This window comes from Sceloporus occidentalis, unplaced genomic scaffold (genome assembly GCF_023333645.1).
Source record: "Sceloporus occidentalis isolate IW3139 unplaced genomic scaffold, rSceOcc1.0.p SCAF_10, whole genome shotgun sequence".
In the NCBI taxonomy this organism is placed as follows: Eukaryota; Metazoa; Chordata; class Lepidosauria; order Squamata; family Phrynosomatidae; genus Sceloporus; species Sceloporus occidentalis.
This window is the reverse complement of record NW_028316990.1, coordinates 37,920,674-37,938,629: the sequence shown is the minus strand read 5'-3', so window position 1 is coordinate 37,938,629 and position 17,956 is coordinate 37,920,674. Positions and strand designations below refer to the sequence as shown.

The following is a 17,956-nucleotide window of genomic DNA, read 5'->3' as shown; positions in this document are numbered from 1 at the left end:
CGAACGTATAAATAAATGTGTAAATAACTTCACACCGTGTGTTGGAAAGGGGACGTAGATCCAGATTGAGGACACCACCATTCTTGTATTGATCCACCACCAATTTCTATCCATCGGAGAATCTGGACTTGTCTCAATATCTGAATTAAGCTTCTCATATAGACTACTTCGGAGAAATCATCAAACTGGTCCATTTTTAATAATTAGAGGAAGATTCTAGGAACCAAATGGGATCGCCACCACGTTTCTAGGAACGATTGGATCCATTTGACTTCGTACGTAATTGAATCGTAGAGTTTGGAAGGACCCCAAAAGGGTGGCCTGGTCCAATGTCGATGCAGGAGTCCATAGCTAATGTGTCCCTCATGGATGGTCATCCAACATCTCCAGGGAAGGAGAGTCCATCACTTTCAAAGGGAGTCTATATCAATGTCAAACAAGTTCTTTTACTGAGATCTACCGTTGACTGGCTGCGTATTCAAGTTTCTGAATACCTGTGACTGGCCACAACTACAGAGCTAGCCATAGTGGTCAGCAGTACAAGACATTGTCCAAGTGATGTATATTCAAATCAATGGATTCAGACTTAAGTCAGACTCAAGTCGCTTCAATGACTTGACTTAGACTTGGCCAAAATGACACATCAACTTGACTTGACTCGACTTGTACAGTCAAAACCTCCATATCCACGGATTTTCTTTTTTATCCACAGATTCAAGCATCCATAGTTTGGAAACATTCCCAAAATATTTAAATTCCCAAAAGCAAACCTTGATTTTGCCATTTTATACAAGGGACACACCATTTTCCTACCCCAGTGTATATCAGGGGACTTGAGCATCCACGGATTTTGGTATCTTCGGGGTGTCCTGGAACCAAACCTCAGCAGATACCAAGGGCCCACTGTCTGTTTTTAGTGACTGACTTGCTGGTTGCATTCGCTTTGAGAAGCAGCCAAGACCTGCCCCCAAAATGTGGGACGCATTTCTCGGAAAGGAACAGCACATGTGTTAGGCAATGGGTTTGAAGCGGAGGGATCTTTCTAAAGATTTTGGAAAGCTTTAGTAGGTTTGTCTGATGTGCAATGGAGACAGGCTACCAAGCAGACCCCATTGCTTAACACATTTGCTGTTCTGCTCTGAGAAACACACACTGCCTCCCTGTTTTCTGTTAAAAGGTGGTTCTTGGACTTGAGACTTGACCTGAAAGTATCTTGAATGGACTCAAGACTCGATTTGAGACTTGAAAGTGTCTTGTAAGGACTTGAGACTCGACTTGAAAGTATCTTGCAAGGCCTCGTTCACAGCAAAGTAATCTCGCTCGGAGGGAGAGTAAGTCGCTTTTCACGCGCGTGCAACAAGCTCTCCATGTGCGTGGCGATTACTCTGCAGAGCTCCAAACCCTGGAGAAGGAAACAGAAGGAAGGAAGGATGGAAGGCGATCCAAAGTGGGTTAATTCCCTGTCTTAACATCTACTGCTGTCAAGCCTTCAAATGGGTATGCAAAAGTGTGACCCTGCCAGTTAAAGCTGGACTGCAACTCCCATCAGTCAGTCTACCTTCCTGAAACAAACAGGCAAAGACTATATCAAGTTCGTGTAGCATCAAGCTTTGCATGTCAAGTTGCCACAGGTTGTGTTACTATGCCCTTGTGGTGACTGGCACCTTCGCACCAGAGAATCTGCAATGGAATGTATAAGTGAATGTGCAACTGCCATGCGCAATTGCACCATCCCGCCTCTACGACTGTGAACTGCATTGCAAATGTTGCGCATTGGAACATTACGGAAATGCATGCATGTAAAAGATGCCAACAGGAATCTAGACACAGATAAAAACCCAGTTAACACATGTAAAACATAATTTACTAGTGAAAGATTAAAAGCACAGCACACCACTTCTAAGTAGTCTTAGCTAATGTCGATCATCCTCCACACCTGCCTGAAATACACACATTGTAATGTTCACCTACCTTGAAAGGTTGTTGTAAGGCTTACAAAACAATATATATGCAGCACTTTAAGCACTTGGAAACACTTTACACTGTTATTTTATCAGAAGTGTTGTGCCAATTGCAAGCTACCTACCATCTGAAGGTTAAGCTTCACAGAGCCAGTGGAAGGAGAGAGAAGAAAGAGACAGAAGAGGACAGAAAGAGAGGAAAGGAAAAGGAAATGGGTTAAGTACGTTCGCTATTGTAGCACTTCCAACAAAGTCTAAGTATGCATTATTATTATTATTACTATCATCATCAAATGCATGCTAGGTTTTGAAAACATAGGTCAAGAAATAGCAGGACAGCACCTGAAACCAAATGGATTCTGGTTGCAAAATCCGCACATGCAATTCTCCTCCTGTATTTTGCCTTTTAAATTGCAAAATCTGGCTTTGGGTCTACATGAAGTTTCCATGACGTTCATTGATTCGAAATGTACAAGTCATAGAACTGGAAGGGACTACAAGGGTCAGCTAGTCTGACCCTATTCTGCCATGTAGGAATACACAGCAAAAGCACTCAAAACTAAAGATGGATGTTCCCATTGCCAAAATGAGTTGTAAAGGAAAAGGACCCACGCAACCCACTCCATCCTACCCCTGACATATGAGAAATCACACTTCTTCAGATCTTCCTTCAAAATTTACAATTCTTTGCCTAAAAAGGAACATCCATATCCACTTAGGAGTTTTGCCTTAAAGCAGGAGTGAGCACAATGCATTTCGAGGCCAATTTTGCAGCCCTTAATCCCTTTCCTGGTCAAATCCCCCATTAACTGCTTCTCAATAACCATCGACCTTTGGAATAGGTCGCAGGGCCTCCTGGCAGTCTTTAACAACAAATAATATACCCATTTTTCCACATCCAAATCCAAAATCATATCTAGGTTTCGTACATTTTTGACATCTATTGGAGGGTCTTTGGCCAAAAGATTGTGGCGTGAGATCCATTGGGGTTGGCCATCCTTTTGTCAGACCACTGAGATATATAGATTCCCAGTCTCCTTTTCCAAGAACTTGCATGCATCTCAGCAAATTATCTCTGGTCCCCAAACCCAATTGTTTCTTCTGTCTGAGTTTCCAAAAACTAGAAGTAGGTGGCATTTTGGTGGTAGCCATAACTGCATCCCCCTGCCATTAGGGAATTGTACCATCTTGAGACCCCATCTCCCTGTCATTTCATACCTGTTCCAGCTGCAGCTGCGTGATCCTTTGGGACATCAAGTCCCCCAGCATGATCTCCACATAAGGGTAGCTGGAGCCAGCTGAAGGGCGCTGGGTGCGAGTCGACTGAATCTCTTTCAGCGAGAAGGTCACAATGGGTTCCTGGGGGAACGGAGAGGATGAGAATCACAACAAACGTTTGGCCATTTGAAGAAATTCCTTAGTCTACCTGCCGTTCCTTTTGCCTCCTTTGCTATCGATGTTCCCAGTTTTCAAGGAGTCTTTGGAACTAGGCATCCCCCTCTAGTCTTTGGATAAGGGAGGAATCTCGGGGCAAGAAAGCATGTGTGAATATTTTCCTTGAGAGCCAGCATGACTAAGACTCTGGAGACCAAAGTTTGATTCCCGGCTCAACCATGAAACCCACTGAGTAATTTTTGGACTAGTCATTCTCTCTCAACCTCAGAAGAAGGAAAAGGCAAGCTCCCTTTGAACAAATCTTGCCAAGAAAACCCTATTAGGCTCTCCATACATGACTTGAAAATCCACAGCAACAACACCAATCCCTCTGGTATGTCAGTGCTAGGGGATACAAGATGGAAGGTTCCCTTGTACTCACTCATGTTTTGCCTGTGGCCGCTGTGTTGGGACCTCTTTCTCTCTCTCACACACACACACCACATAGGAGAAACATGCATCAGCTCAGGATCTGTGCAACCTACGTGGGTTTCCTTGTTCAAGAAGTTGAGCCCATTCTGGTTGACGGCCAAGATGCAAGGGGACACGATGGTGTTGTTGCTACAGCTCTGGATGTAGAAGAAGGATGAGCCAAACATCGGGAAGGCACTCAGGAGCCCTGGGCACAGGAGAGGGCAGTTGGGTGGTCAGCAAGACTCTCTCTCTGACATCATCTCTGGTGGCACTACAAATCCCAGGCTCCCATAGCACTGAGCCATGGCAGTTAAAATGGTGCCAAGCAGCATTATTTCTGCAGGACAGATGCAGCTATAGTTGTCCATCTTGGGAGTATTTTTCTCATTTCAATAGATGCAAGTTCAGAACCAAACATCCATGTGCTGCCAAAATTTCTAGAGGGCATCTTACCTAGGAACTGTGCCCGAGCCTGGTGGGCACTCAAGGCCTGCGCCTGTTGGATGTGGTGCATGACCATGTCCAGCCATGCCTGGTCCTTCTGCAGGTGATAGATCTGGGCTGGGATGTAGTCCTGAACCTCCCGTCTCCAAGCAGAGAAAAGAAACACAAAGAGAAGAGTCAGACAGCCTAAGACTAGGGATGGGTGGTTGTGTTGTGTTTGTAAACCCCGTCTTCAACGTTTTTCTGGCAATAAAATGGTGAATTGCACACCCACCAACATTTCACAGGACACATTTGGCCAAGAGGCACGATAGCCATCTTTAAACATCTGAAGGAATCTCATGCAGAAGATAGAGCCAGCTTGTTTCCAGCTGTTCCAGAGTTTAGGGATGCACCTACACTGTAGAAATAAAGCCATTTGGGGGGCATTTTTAACTCCTTGGTGGGCTCAGGGGACCCAAAATGGCCCTGGAAGCTGCATGTGATCCACCTCAGTTTTAAAGGCTGAAAACATGTTGAATGATTTAAGGACAGATTAAAGCTGGTTAAAATAGTTTGAAACCATTCAGAACCATGTCAGTTGCAAGAGCTGATGTAAAACCAATTAGACCCCAAAAGCTTTAGGGAACAGCCATGTTTTCACCTGGCACAGGAATGATGGCAATGTTGGCACCAATTGGGCCAACTGGACCCCAAAAGCTTGAAAGAACAGCCATGTTTTCACCTGGCACTGGAATGATGGCGACTTTGGCACCAATTTGGCCACCAGGAAGAGGATATTCTGTATCTTGGGTCCTACAACAAAGAAGGCCCTCTACACTTTTCTGCAAGCAGGCACTGGAATCATCCACTAAAAGACCACTGATGTAGATCTCCTTTGACCAACAAGAAAGTTTATCCTGCCGATAGGTGTCTGCTTTGGGTACCTAACCAAGTCTTGAGGAGTCCTGGCATTGCCACCAGGGCTAGCTCAGCGCAAGGGGGACCAGGCCCACCCCATCCTAGCCTCATGCCAGCCTTAGGGCACCTACAGGGCTGGCAAGTAGACACTGTCTTTGGCTCGGTATTGCAGGGCGGCCAGTCTGGAGACTTGCTGGAGCTGTTGCTCAGTTGGCTTCATGGGAGGAATGATGTTGAAAAGCCCTTTGAGATAATCAGGCAGGACCTGAAAAGAGAGAGGAGAGTCATTGGACGCTGGGTTGGGGATAAGGGGAGTTTTTGCACACTTCACTGATAGGCTTTTCTGATCTAAGTCAGTTTGCTTTTCAAGAGAGTCGGCTGGTTGGCACACCTAGAAGGCAACTGGCTGGCAAAGGAGGATAGCTCTGACTAATTTGACCAGGATTACGCAATGCCTTTCTGCTCTCCAAACTCTGCCACTGGCAAAACTTAGGGAACTGGGTCAATACTGGAGCACAGTAAATCCCCCTCTTCTCCCATCAATGGTGGCTGGTGGCAGGTGGCATCCATGCCAGCTCCAGGTCTTCGACCACATTTGCCAAGCGCTCCCTCAAGGTGTTGACTTCTACCTTTTAAACACGTTCAGTACCTTGGACTAAAATTCAGAGCAGATATGAGTTGTCTCACCTGGTTGTAGTGCATGGTGACGTAGAGTTCGTTGTCGAATTTCAAGGGCTGGGCCCAGATGACACGCCGGTACCAGAACATGTAGCTGCTCTCCATGTTTTCCATCTCCAGCGCAACGTCAAGGATGTACTCCTTTTTGTTCAAAGGGCGGACGTTCTGATCTGTGAGGATGAAATGGCAAGGGGGACTTGGATGAGTTTGCAAGAGCAGCCAGTAAAGTTCCCATTTGTCCTCACAGACCCCCGATGCAGCTGGCCAGCCCTCCTGTTTCACTTATGGCAGCTGGTGGCTTCCATGTCAGTGGGACGGTGGATCTGCTCCAGGTTTTATTCTGAACTCCAAAGGAGCTATCTTGGGTGCTGAGTGCTTCTGATCACTCCTTTGACATTCAGAGTGAAGCTTATCCCTCTTACCTGGAAGTCACCACAACCTAGAGCTTGAACGGAGCAGAATATTCTCTCCTCTGAGATTCTATGGGACTCACTTTTGTTGGTGACAGCAAAAATGATGTACTCATCAAAGGCCTCGGGCCGTTGCAAACCCATTTCGTAGCAGATTTCCTCTATTACATCCTGAGCAACCTAGAAAAACGGACAAGACAGGGTGACTGGCAGCCATGAAAAATGTTAAGTACTGTAATATATTTTCCTGATGTAGCATGCAAGCTTCAGAGCTACACAGAATTCTTCCACAGGCTGGATTTTTTTTTAGGGTGGTTTCTTTGTAAGTGTCGCAAAGACATTCCCTTTTCTACTTACTGAACAGGTTTTGATTTTTAGGTGCCTCTCGATCCCTCCTGGCAAAAGGAAGAGCTGGCGCTTGGAGCTCCGTCCGGCCTTTGCAAAGGAAGAAGAGAAACAAGGAACCAAAGGTTGGGACAAGGCTGGATTGATCATTAAGCAAAATAAGCACATGCTTAAGGCATCAAAGAAAAGAGACACCATAGAAATTTTTCATTGCTGGATTTACCATGCACTATATGTTGCAGAAGTGCAAATGGGCTGCAGAGAAAGAGGGGGACAGGTTGTACCTCTGCTACCCCAGAAGGCCTAACTATATAGTGTAAGAAAGCCCATGGTGCTTGCAAGACCACTGCTTGAGTCCATCAGCCTTCAAGGGATTTCCACGCCAGACTCACCACCATGGCTTTGAGCTCGATGTTGCTGGGGAACTCACACCGGCCTCCAAACTGGAAGGTTTTCTGCAGATTCTGCTCGCAGGCTTTGGCGATGCCTGAGGGACACCAAGAAAGAAATCAGAAGCTTGTCATCTCCATGCCAGAACCTCTGCATTGCACAATACAACCTCTGAGGACAGCAAGGGGGCAAATGGGACATGCAGTAGCTTGGAAAGCCCAGCTACAGCCCATCCATCATTGCCAAGCATTCCTTGCTCTCTCCCTGGAGAGACGCAGAGTTTGAGAACAGTTTGAGAACCTGCAGGCTTTTAATGAGAAAATAAGATCGGTAATAGCGGTCTGTCTTCTAAGGATTGAACAGATGGTCTCATTTCCATTTATTAATGACCGTGAGGCGGCAGGAGACCTAGTTTCCCCAAATGGCCAATGTGATCGATGTGTCTAGCTAGAAGCCATGGCGGGTGTCTTCCTCTAACTCTTTTCAACCCAGCAATTGAATCCTAGTTTGGGAAGGTCCTTGGGTCTCACACTACAGATCTCCAGACCCAGCCCTGACTCTCTCTGTGCACATCCCTCTCCAGTTTTCAATCTGACAACTCTAGTAGCTTGACAACAAAGGGGTTTTGGTCAGGTTCCCAAACACCACATTGTTGTCGTTGTGTGCCCTCAAGTCGTTTCTGACTCATGGTGACGCAAAGGCAAACCTATCGTGGGGTTTTCTTGGCAAGATTCTTCAGAAAGGGGCTTGCCATTGCCCATCCTTTGAGGCTGAGAGAGAGGGTTTCCATGGCTGAGCCAAGATTCAAACCCTGGTCTCCTGAGTCATACCACTATATCATATTGGGTCTCATACGTTATATATGTATGTGTATATATCTAGCTATCTATATATTTTGGGATGCTCTGCCATCTCACCTTGGAAATGCACGCCGGCGTCGTTGTGCATCTGCTGGAGGAAGCAGAGAAGGTACGGCTTGAGGATCTCAGAGCATCTGTAGTAGGCGCTGAGAATGTAGAGAAGCCGCCATCCTTTCTGGCAACTCTCCCTATGCAAAATCCCCAAAGAGGAGAGTTCAGACAATGTAATGTGATCCTGGCATACGAATATATAGATCTGCATCTTTAGGGCAAAGGGACTCACGTACATCTTGGTGCTGGTGTTGTCCGTAATCTGTTTGATAACCTGGCAAAAAACCTCATCCCTGATAACTTCATATTCACCACACATCTGGGGAAAAGACAGTGGCAAACATAGAATAATCCACATCTCAAGGAAAAACCCATTTCCCTCTTTTAAAAATCATATTCACCACCTGCTCTCCCCAAAAGCCTCTCCGTTTGGGAAGGGTATGGAAAATTTGGGTGCCCACAAGGCCTACCAAGACATCTAAAATACAAAGAATCATCGAGTTGGAAGAGAACTCAAGGGTCATCCAGGCAAGGAATATCATGCTAGTCAAAGGCCTTACCAAAATCAAGATACACTACATCCACAGCATTCCCTTCACCTACTAAGCTTGTAACTCTGTCATAAAAGGAGATCAGATTTGTTTGGCATGACTTGTTTTTGAGAAACCCATGTTGACTTTTAGTGATCATGGCATCCCTTTCTAAGTGCTTATAGACTGCTCTATAGCAGAGTTGCACCTCTTCAAATGTTATTGGTCTGCATCTCCCATTAGCTCCTTAGCTAGCATAGCCAATGGGGAAGGATGGTGGGAGTTGTATGGTTATGGTCCATCATAAGGTGGGCCCTGTGTTGCATGCCGCACCATATACTAGGAAATTTTATTGATCTGAGTCCTGGTCACATGCCATTTTGCTGCAATCCAAACTGCCACCTCCATGAAAGGCTCAAATACCATGCTGCCTTTGCAGGATTTGTTTGATGCAAATGTCCAAAAGAGATTTACCTTCAGGAGCACACAGATCACATCCAGCTCAGTTTGCCCCTTGAGCGGGAGGTCTCCCATGAACTTCATCACCGCTAGGAAAGCAAAAAAACAAAACACCACCCCAAAATCACTTTCAGCATAGGCAAAAAGAGAACTAAGCATTACAAGGGAAATGGAAGGTACCAGAGCTATGTTGAGGCAATATTGAGCAAGCCAGACAGGAGAAACCATCCCTTCCCATGAATTTTAAAGAATCAGAGGGTCCCTCTTTCAAACTTTGATCTACTTCCCAGTCATTTTTCCAAGTTCTGGCAAGATCTCAGGTATGGGAACAAGCATTAGTCCGGCTCCTCACTTCTCCTCACCTTGGAAGGCTTCTGAAGCTATTTTGTTCAGGCCGCTGTCGGTGAATTCAATGAGGGACTCCTGGATGGGGGTCTGCCCAAGACAGAGAGGGGGAAAGAAAGGGAAGAAAAAGGGTTTATGAGAGTCATAGACGTGTGCATGCGAAAGGGATCTAGATGTCTTAGTAGACCACAAGCTGAACACAAGTCAAGCCAACTCTCCGAATCCTCCAGCCAGTTTGACCAGAGGCCACACCAGACTGGGACGTTCTGAGTATAAGCAGTCCCAAACCAGTAACTTTTCCAAGCTGTGAGCTAGGAAAACCATGAGTATTACCTTGGTGAACTTTAGTATCTCTGCCACCCCTTTCGATTCGCTGCTTCTCTTGGATTTCTGCTTCTCAGAGTCCCTGAAATGAATTCCAGATTTGTGGTTTCAGGGAAGAATGGAGCAACTGGCTTAGTCTCTTTCCATATTTCAATGGCCCTATGTTTCTTATCTCTCCCCATGCCTATCCCACCCCACATCAAACCTGGACATCCTATCTCCCCACATCTCCCACAAGGAATGTCTAAACTACATCTTCTCTGACATAAAAGAGAAGACGCTACATGTCTTTGTGTGTACGATTCCCACCCGCCCATGGGCCAGATCCCTGGGACAACATTTCTTCAACAACTGCCCAGTTTTCAAAGACTTTCGAAGGCATGAAGAGAACTGCTCTGAAGGTTTGTTGCTTCCTTAAAGAAGGCAGTTATTGAGGAACGACATCCCGAGTCTGTCCGCCGCGAACCCGCTTGCAAGAGAGTCAACTTGCCCAGGGCACCGACCTGGGCTCTCGACTTACCTCTGGGTCCTCCCGGGGCATGGGATTGTGCCCGTAAGCAATGGCAGGGGCGCTCTACCTAAATGGCAGGCCGAGGTGGGCAGACGGGCGTGCGGTTGTTGCGGCACCCCGGGGACTCCTTTGGTTCGCTTACACACAGGGGATGCCGACTCTGGCAGCACCACCAAAAACCGTGCGGTGACGACTTCCTTTCCTCGAGTGCCAACAAGCCCTAGAAAGGGGTTCCGGGTTCCCCACGTCTGTCTGTCCATCCGCCCGCCACGCACTCACATCTTTGCCCGCTGACCTTCACGGAAATACTTCTTGGCAAACTCCAGCATGGTGAAGGGTCCACCTCGAGGGGGGCTGTGTGGAGCACCCCCAAAGCCTTCCCCGCTCTCTGTGAACTCGCTGCCAGCTGGAGACACCTGGAAGGGACAGAGGAGTCGGGACCATTGGGGTCATTATCTCAGGTTGTACTAAGTACACTCATCCCTCCATATTTGCGGCTTTGATATTTGCAGATTTGGTTATTCATGGATTTGATTAATATGTTCTCTCTAGGAATATCTAGGTCCTCCAGTGCAACTCTATGGTCAACTTTACCTAAATGTTGCACTGAAAGACCTAGAGATTCCTAGAGAGAACACTCTGCTAGGCCTTTGTAGCTCCTCCAGTGCACTTCTATGGTCAGTGTCTGTTGGACGTTGACCACAGAGTTGCGCTGGAGGACCTAGAGATTCCTAGAGAGGTGTCCTCTCAGGTAGAAACATGGTGCATTTGTTATCTGTGCGGTTTTCCCATATTTGCATGGGTCTTGTGCCCCTAACCCTAGTGAATATGGAGGGACAAGTGTATATCCAATGGGCACTTGCCTCAGTTTTTTGGTCAAGCTCTTGGGCCAGGGCTGCGGACGCCACGGCCATGGCCAAGGAGGCTGAGACGGCCACTTTGGCTTGCTTGTCCTTCGGTTCCTCTTTCCTCTCCGCAGGAAGGTGGGTAAAATCCGGAGCCGCCACGGGCTGGACGCAATCGGCGGGGAAAAAACCAGATTTCCCGTAGATGGCCCCAAACTTCCATCCTGCAATGGGAGGAAGGTAAGTCATGGATGGGGATGAGTGACATTTGCTCAAGGAGAACGAGGACCAGAAAAAACAACTCCAAAGTCCATCATGCAGAACTGACTTTATTTGGCCAACCCAAATAAATGCCATGGTCATGGTCTACAGGCCATTCCCTGCAACAAAATACAGTAAAAGGTTGGGGGGAATTGCAAGATCTTTTGTGAAATGATTTCTGGAATTGGGTAGACTTAGCCTGGAGACTGAAAGTGCCTCATTGCCACTTACAAATAAATCGGTTTTCGGTCCGAACTGATGGATCAAATCGACAGCGGAGCGTGGTTCACACTCCATTTGACCTGTTATTATTTATTATTATAGGTTATTTCTAAAGTGCTGTAAATCAAATCAATTTATTGATCAAATCAATAAAAATACTGATCTGCCCTGATCACATTTTTTCCCTGTAAAATAACCCACTTGTGGTTCAGATTCACGAATGAATTGATTCGAAATGGACCTGCTCCAGCCAGCCGAAGGGCAAATTTACATCGATTCTGATCTGCACCTGGTTCACACTTGCGCAGAATCGATTTATCCCAAAAGATGAGGAAGACATCAGCGTCAAACAGCCGTGGGTTAAATAGGTCTGGCGCATGGCCCTCCTTTCCAAACTAGTTCAAGTGAGAACCTGGGGCATTTAAAGTGGTTCAAACCGATTTGCAATCCGGTTTAAAAGGTAGTGGGAATGAGGCCAAGGTGTCACACCAGAAAAAGAGGATCACACAGCGATGGACAGGTGTCGACGGGTGTAAAACACAGCAGGGCACGCAGAAGAGGAGGCACCCACCAAAATCCAGGGTGCCCTTCTTCACGTCTTCCAGAAGCAGCACTTTCTTCCTCACCACGCAGCCATAATAGCGGTCTGTGGGGACGGGAGAGCCACGCACAAGCTCAGCACCCCTCACCTTAGTCCCTACATCATTGGGATTTTTCATTGTAATGTCTTTGCTTGCGCCAATTTTTGGCGACGGCTCTTCCCCGTCCGCGCTTACCTGACTCCAAGCCTTCCATGGGCCGAAGGCAAATGATGTCTCCCTTGTGGAAACGCAAGAGGTTTTTGTCGTCGGTGATGTGGTTCTTGATAGCCACCATGTACTGCGAGTCCTGGAGCAGACGGGAGGGGAAAACCAAAGATTTATTAATTGTTTAAAATTTCATTTATGCATTTGAACCTTTGTCTCCTATATATTGCCGCCTCCTCTCCTCTCCTTGCCATGGATTTAGTTAGGTGCAAGCCACTTGTGCATACACACACAAACACACACACACAGTGGATGATTGAATCCATGGAGGAAAACTCTGTGGATACAGAGGGCTGACTCTAATAGGAATAATGTTTATATGCTCAAAAATATACCAAATCACGTATCAGTTAAGGATAAGAGCATTTAAAACTAGTTTAATGGGGAGTCCAGGGTGGTCTTTGGGACACTCATTGACCCCTTCCAAAACCTCTGGAACCTCTCCAAAGCATTATAAAACATTGAAATATGCTCTTTTGGTTGCTGATCAAAATGGCAGCCCCGACCTTGCAAGTGTGGCCCTTTGCAAGAGGAAAAAATGACCATTATACCCTCTGGACATTGGCATGTGTCCATCCCTGGTATAAACCCACTGGATTCAGAGCCCGCCAAAGTAGCTTTTCCAATTTTTGCATCTCTCTCTCTTGAATACTGTGCCTTCCTGCAAAGCCTGTTTAAAAAATCTTGATCATCCCTCCATTGTCCTAAACCACACTATCTAATCTTTTACCTTCTTGAGCTCCATGATGAAATAGTCGATCAAAGCCTTGACTTGGGAGGCTTTTGGAGAGAAGAGGATGAGCTTCTCATGGCTGAGGTTGAACTCCAGCATGTTTCTCGAGGGAATGGCCACAAACAGGATATCGCTGTAGCTGGGAGCAAAAGGAAAACTGGGTGAACTGGTGGCGAAAAAGAGGGGTAAAGTGGGCAGAAAAAATTGACCGACTTCTTATTTGGGTTATTTTCATGCTCTATTTCTCCTTTGGGCAAACGTCGCCTGAAAAACATCCCGCATCCCTCTGATCTCATAGTCCAATGCTCCAACCACTATGCCATGCTGGCTCACCTTAATAGTTGCAAAAAAGAGGGAATTTCAGCAAGTGTGGCTTGTTAGTTGGTTGCAGGAGAAGCAAATCCTGCAGAAATTCCCTCCTTTATGCAAAGCCTGAGGGTAGAGAAGCCCTTCCAGGTTTCAATCTGGCAACCCTAAGGACAAACCAGAGAGGCTTACCTGTAGCCACGCAACACCCGGAGCTGCTCCCCAGCCAAATTAGCACCCTTGACCAGCCGCAGAAGCTTGATCCCCATGTCGGACACTGCCAGGATTTGCACACCGGTGCCAACGCTGCCCTGCAAAGGGAAGACAAAGGAGTCAGCCTGGTTTGGCCCAGCTGAGATAGGTGAGCCTAAAGAATGAGCGTCTTGACAAAGTATTGTTGGAAACAGACACGTGGATTTAATGCAATCGAGTGCTAGAACTGCAACGCTTTTAATAAATTTGCTGGGAAGGTCAATAGTTTTGTGGAGCACTTTGACCTCTGGCTGAATGCATTGCGTTGCTGTTCAAATCTCTTTGCAATAGCTGGGAGCATCAGAAGGACAAGAGACTTATTCACAAATCAGGACTTATTCTGCGCATTACTCAACTCTTCTGTGTCAAAAACAACATTTCCTGCGCATAGAATGAATTAATTAAATAATTAAAATATTAATTATTTTGAACGACGCCACCGATTTCATCGGTATGTATGGTGTGGTGATGGTGGCATTAATGTTTGTGTGCATAGTGTGTCTTACCGTAGCTGGGAAAAGACGAGAGAAATAGACTTCCCAAACATCCCGGGCGACGCTTACGATTTCCTTCTTGACGCTTTCGTCAGCGACCGGACTGAAGGAGTCCAGCTTGTTCTCCGCTGCAGAGAGAAACACAGGCCTGTCCCATTATGATTTTGCAATCCCAGCATCCCTGTCTGGAAGAAAAGATGGCACCCACCCATGTGCCCTTGACTGCTCCCTGATAGTCTGTGCGCAAGAGGGGACCATTGAAGAATGAACAGCAAAGCTTCAGATTCAGTGGGAATAATTCACATCTTTCAAGAGCATAGGGACTCTGCTGGATTAGACTGAAGACCCCACTAAGGAGTTTATCACGCGGAGGAGAGCAAGAGTTCATCCTGCGAATATCCCGGAAAAATCACGTAATTACGCGAAACAATTTCTCATGGCGTTGCACAAAACCAGCCCTTAAAGTGGTCGCAAAGAAGCATCAACACACATCTTTTTTACTTTCGAGATTTCAGCAACAGTGCATTTCCGATATCACTTTATTTGTGCAATTGCGTGTGATCATCAGTTGTGCAATTACTCGCCAGTTACTTGCCATCATTCATGCAATTACTCGCCAAGTCACACTCTCTCAGCCTCAGAGGATGGCAACGCAAACCCCCTCTGAAGAAAAGTGCCAAGAAAACCATGTGATAGGTTCGCCTTAGGGCCACCATAAGTTATAAAAGAGAATGAGATTTACCAAATAGTGCCTTCATGCGCAGCCTCTCTTCTTGGCTGATGCGCAGGCAAGCATCCGACTGGGTATCACTGAAGATCTGATAGAAGAGAAAAATGCATCAGGTCTACATCTGTGGGGAAACCTAGGCTCACAATCAATTCCTAAAAACATCCCACTATCCCTCCCAAAACTTCATCCTGAGCAATGTTAACCCAAGACGTACGAATGAGGAATTGCTGGGAGAGACTGCAGCAGTTTGCTTTTGCCTGAGCCTCCTGGGAAGGGAAGGTTTTCATCCCTTCCTCTCATATTCCTCATGTTAAGTCAATGGAGTGCATGCTGGACCCAGTTTGCAGCCATTGTATTAAACCGAGGATGAAGGGTGGAAGTGGGAGGAAGAGAGAGAAACTGGGACCCTTTAAAGCACTATAGAAAGTGGGATGGCAGAGGATTCATTGGGATTGTCCCTTCCAAACTGGAACAGTTTGGAAGGTATGGGACGGTCTTTCCTGAAAGTCTCCAAGAAGAGCAATTCACATTTTAAATAGGTTTCAAACCTGCTCTCAAAAGAGTTGTTCAAAAAAAGAAATATTCCAGTGGAAAAGTGGAATGGAAGAGAAATAAATAATCAGGGTAACTGGAGGGTAAACTTGTGCGGATACAGATTGCAAGGGAACTTGTGCTGAAATGCATCAAGGTATGGAAAGATCTGGAGGAAATGCAACTTCATGCGGGAGACCAGCCCAAACCTGTAACCTCACCTGTCGGAAGAGAAGATCCAGCAGAAGAGGGTTGTTGATGTTCTCCTTTGGGTAAAAAACCTGCAAGGAAAGGAGGGTGGAAGGCAGGATTTTCCAAATTTAGGGTGCAGGGAAACAGCAGCAACAATTTATGCACCTGACTTGATAAAATCAAGGGTCACATCTGGAGGACCAAACTTTGGGAACCAGTGGTCTACATGGTCCACCAGTTTTGTCTATGCAGTCCTCTCTAGGCAAGCCATACCCCAGCATCCCTCCTTAGTCATGTGCCCAAATATGTCCAATTACCATTAAAGTAGATTTCACCATGTCCAAGTTTCTAGCATTTCAAAAGAGTGAGGAAATGTCCACTTTCTCTGTATCATGCACAGCTTGATAAACTTTTATCGGAATATACCTCTTTCCTGAGATAGATCCTCCAAGAGACATTGCGGTAAGCATAGAATTCCTCGCTGCATCTGCGGTGAAGCCGGGTCTGGATCTGTTCATCATCCGACGATAATTCCCGCATTGCAGAACCTAGAAAAGAGGAAGCAGTCAGCAAATCATTGTTGTTGTTGTGTGTCTTCAAGCAGTCTCCGACTTTCCCTCCACTTTCTATTCCGGTTAACATAAGTTTATCAATGATGTTGTATGAAAATCAGACCCTAGCTGCAAGGACTCCAAGGTGGAGGGAGAAAGGGATCTCCTTCCTTACCTGGAAAGGTGTCTGGGAAAGATCTGGTGATAGCAGGCGGCGGGCGGATGGCAGGAGGCACGGCCACCTTGGCACTAGTCACAGGCTTCACCATAGCCACCATCTCCTTTGGCGCGGTTTCCCGGGGTGCCTACAAAGAAGTGAATCCATGCATTACAGAGTCGCACCAGACCCACGTTTGCTCCGTGAGATCCTATTCAAGAGGGATCCTGCCAATTGCAAAACGTACACCAAGGTGTGATCATGGATCCCACATTAGTGGATCTGCTCTGGGGTTTAGCCTGAAGACTTTAAAGGAGATCCTCAAAGTGCTGAGCGTAACTACAGTTGGCCCTCCGCATTTGCAGCTAGACTTGAGTTACTTCCTCAGATGCATTTGGAGAGAATATGGAATACATATTCAAAGTTATGGCCATGTTAGTCTGTAGAATCAGTATGTAGAGAGGTCTTGCAGCACCTTCGAGACTCACTGAAAAGAAGAAGTTGGCAGCAGGAGCTTTCCTAGACTTAAGTCTATTTCCTCAGATGCATTTAGTGGAGTGGAAACCAAGGACGGACTTATATATGCCATTGGTATGTGAGGATGTCGATTCAAATTCAAAATCCTTTGTATATGGACATTCAAAATGCAAAATCAAATTCAAAACCCTTTGTGTTTCCATGATAGGAAACGACCCCACCTGACTCTGGCGCATGGGTTCGGATCCTCCCAACTGTACTGGAGGGATCCGGGTGGGCACCTCCGCAGCCGCCAGCTGACCCTTCAGGATCTTCAAGGCTTCCTCGTGAGGATCCATTTTCTTCACAAAGACCTTGCCCCCTTCCTTCCTGCCAAGACAAGGAGCAGGATCAGACTCTGGAGCATCCTACCACTTGTAAAAATAATCATTTTAATTGTTTGCCTTGTTACAAGAAACAGAGACATCCAGCATGGTGCAGTGAAATGAGCATTGGACTTTGCCTCTGGAGACCAGGGTTCGAGTCTCTCCTCAGCCATGGAACCACTGGGTGACTTAGGGCAAGTCACACTCTCTCAGCCTCAGAGGAATGGAAAGGCTGAAGAAATGTGCCGGGAAAAAACCCTGACAGGGTCGCTATAAGTCAGAAACGACTTGAAGGCACACAACAACAAGCAATGCCCAGAATCCCCTCCCTGACAACAGAACCAGAGGGATTGGACTATTCTAGGAGTTAGAAATGCAACTTTGACAAATTGTGTGTCCATCTTTTTGCAGTGAAGGACTGTGGCATCCATGGCAATGGGGCAATGAATCTGCTCCAGGATCCAGGACCTTGAATATGGCCATTGACATCTCATGTCATGGCATGGCATCTCTGCAGATCTTTGGGGCCTAAAGGTAGACAAAGGTGCAGGAATTTGGGGAGCAGGGTGCGGTGTCCAGACCAAACCTGATGGGTTCGGGGACCCGGGCAGGTTGCTGGTATTGCTTGATGATGTTGCGGATATTCTGCGTCGGTTCCGGGATATGCTCCGAATTCAGCTTGGAATGGCGGACCAGCTCTCCAGACCGCAACCTGGAGGCAGGATCTGAAACAAAGGGCAGAGGAGAGGAAATGAGAGAATGAGACATGGCAGGCTTATTCATTTGAGAAAATAGTTGCATGCTGCCTTGCATCGCAAGATCTCAAGGCAGCCTTGGAGTGAATTCATAGCAGTCTAAAATGGTAAAGTATTACTGAACAAGTCGAAAAGGATGCTGTCTAGAATCCATGGCGTACAATAATAAACATACAACATAGTAAAATGCATCCCATTACCCCACTTTATAAAACCACATAAT

At 46.5% G+C, this 17,956-nt stretch overlaps 1 protein-coding gene across 1 annotated transcript in view; it reads right to left on the bottom strand.

Moving 5' to 3' along the window:
- Window positions 1–1,275: 1,275 nt before the first annotated feature.
- LOC149306515 (unconventional myosin-XV-like) overlaps window positions 1,276–17,956 on the bottom strand; it is a 41,352-nt gene continuing 24,671 nt past the window's right edge. The window contains 28 exon segments of the mRNA XM_089540893.1: window positions 1,276–1,402; window positions 2,087–2,101; window positions 3,180–3,320; window positions 3,881–4,014; window positions 4,263–4,396; window positions 5,285–5,418; window positions 5,841–6,001; window positions 6,325–6,421; window positions 6,599–6,676; window positions 6,979–7,073; window positions 7,894–8,024; window positions 8,124–8,206; window positions 8,892–8,965; window positions 9,239–9,311; window positions 9,555–9,627; window positions 10,336–10,472; window positions 10,920–11,125; window positions 11,956–12,030; window positions 12,161–12,272; window positions 12,921–13,062; window positions 13,422–13,540; window positions 13,988–14,103; window positions 14,718–14,793; window positions 15,458–15,517; window positions 15,855–15,976; window positions 16,155–16,284; window positions 16,874–16,982; window positions 17,565–17,703. Of these exon segments, the coding sequence (XP_089397019.1) occupies window positions 1,301–1,402; window positions 2,087–2,101; window positions 3,180–3,320; window positions 3,881–4,014; window positions 4,263–4,396; window positions 5,285–5,418; window positions 5,841–6,001; window positions 6,325–6,421; window positions 6,599–6,676; window positions 6,979–7,073; window positions 7,894–8,024; window positions 8,124–8,206; window positions 8,892–8,965; window positions 9,239–9,311; window positions 9,555–9,627; window positions 10,336–10,472; window positions 10,920–11,125; window positions 11,956–12,030; window positions 12,161–12,272; window positions 12,921–13,062; window positions 13,422–13,540; window positions 13,988–14,103; window positions 14,718–14,793; window positions 15,458–15,517; window positions 15,855–15,976; window positions 16,155–16,284; window positions 16,874–16,982; window positions 17,565–17,703 (3,068 nt within the window). The 3' untranslated portion in view covers window positions 1,276–1,300.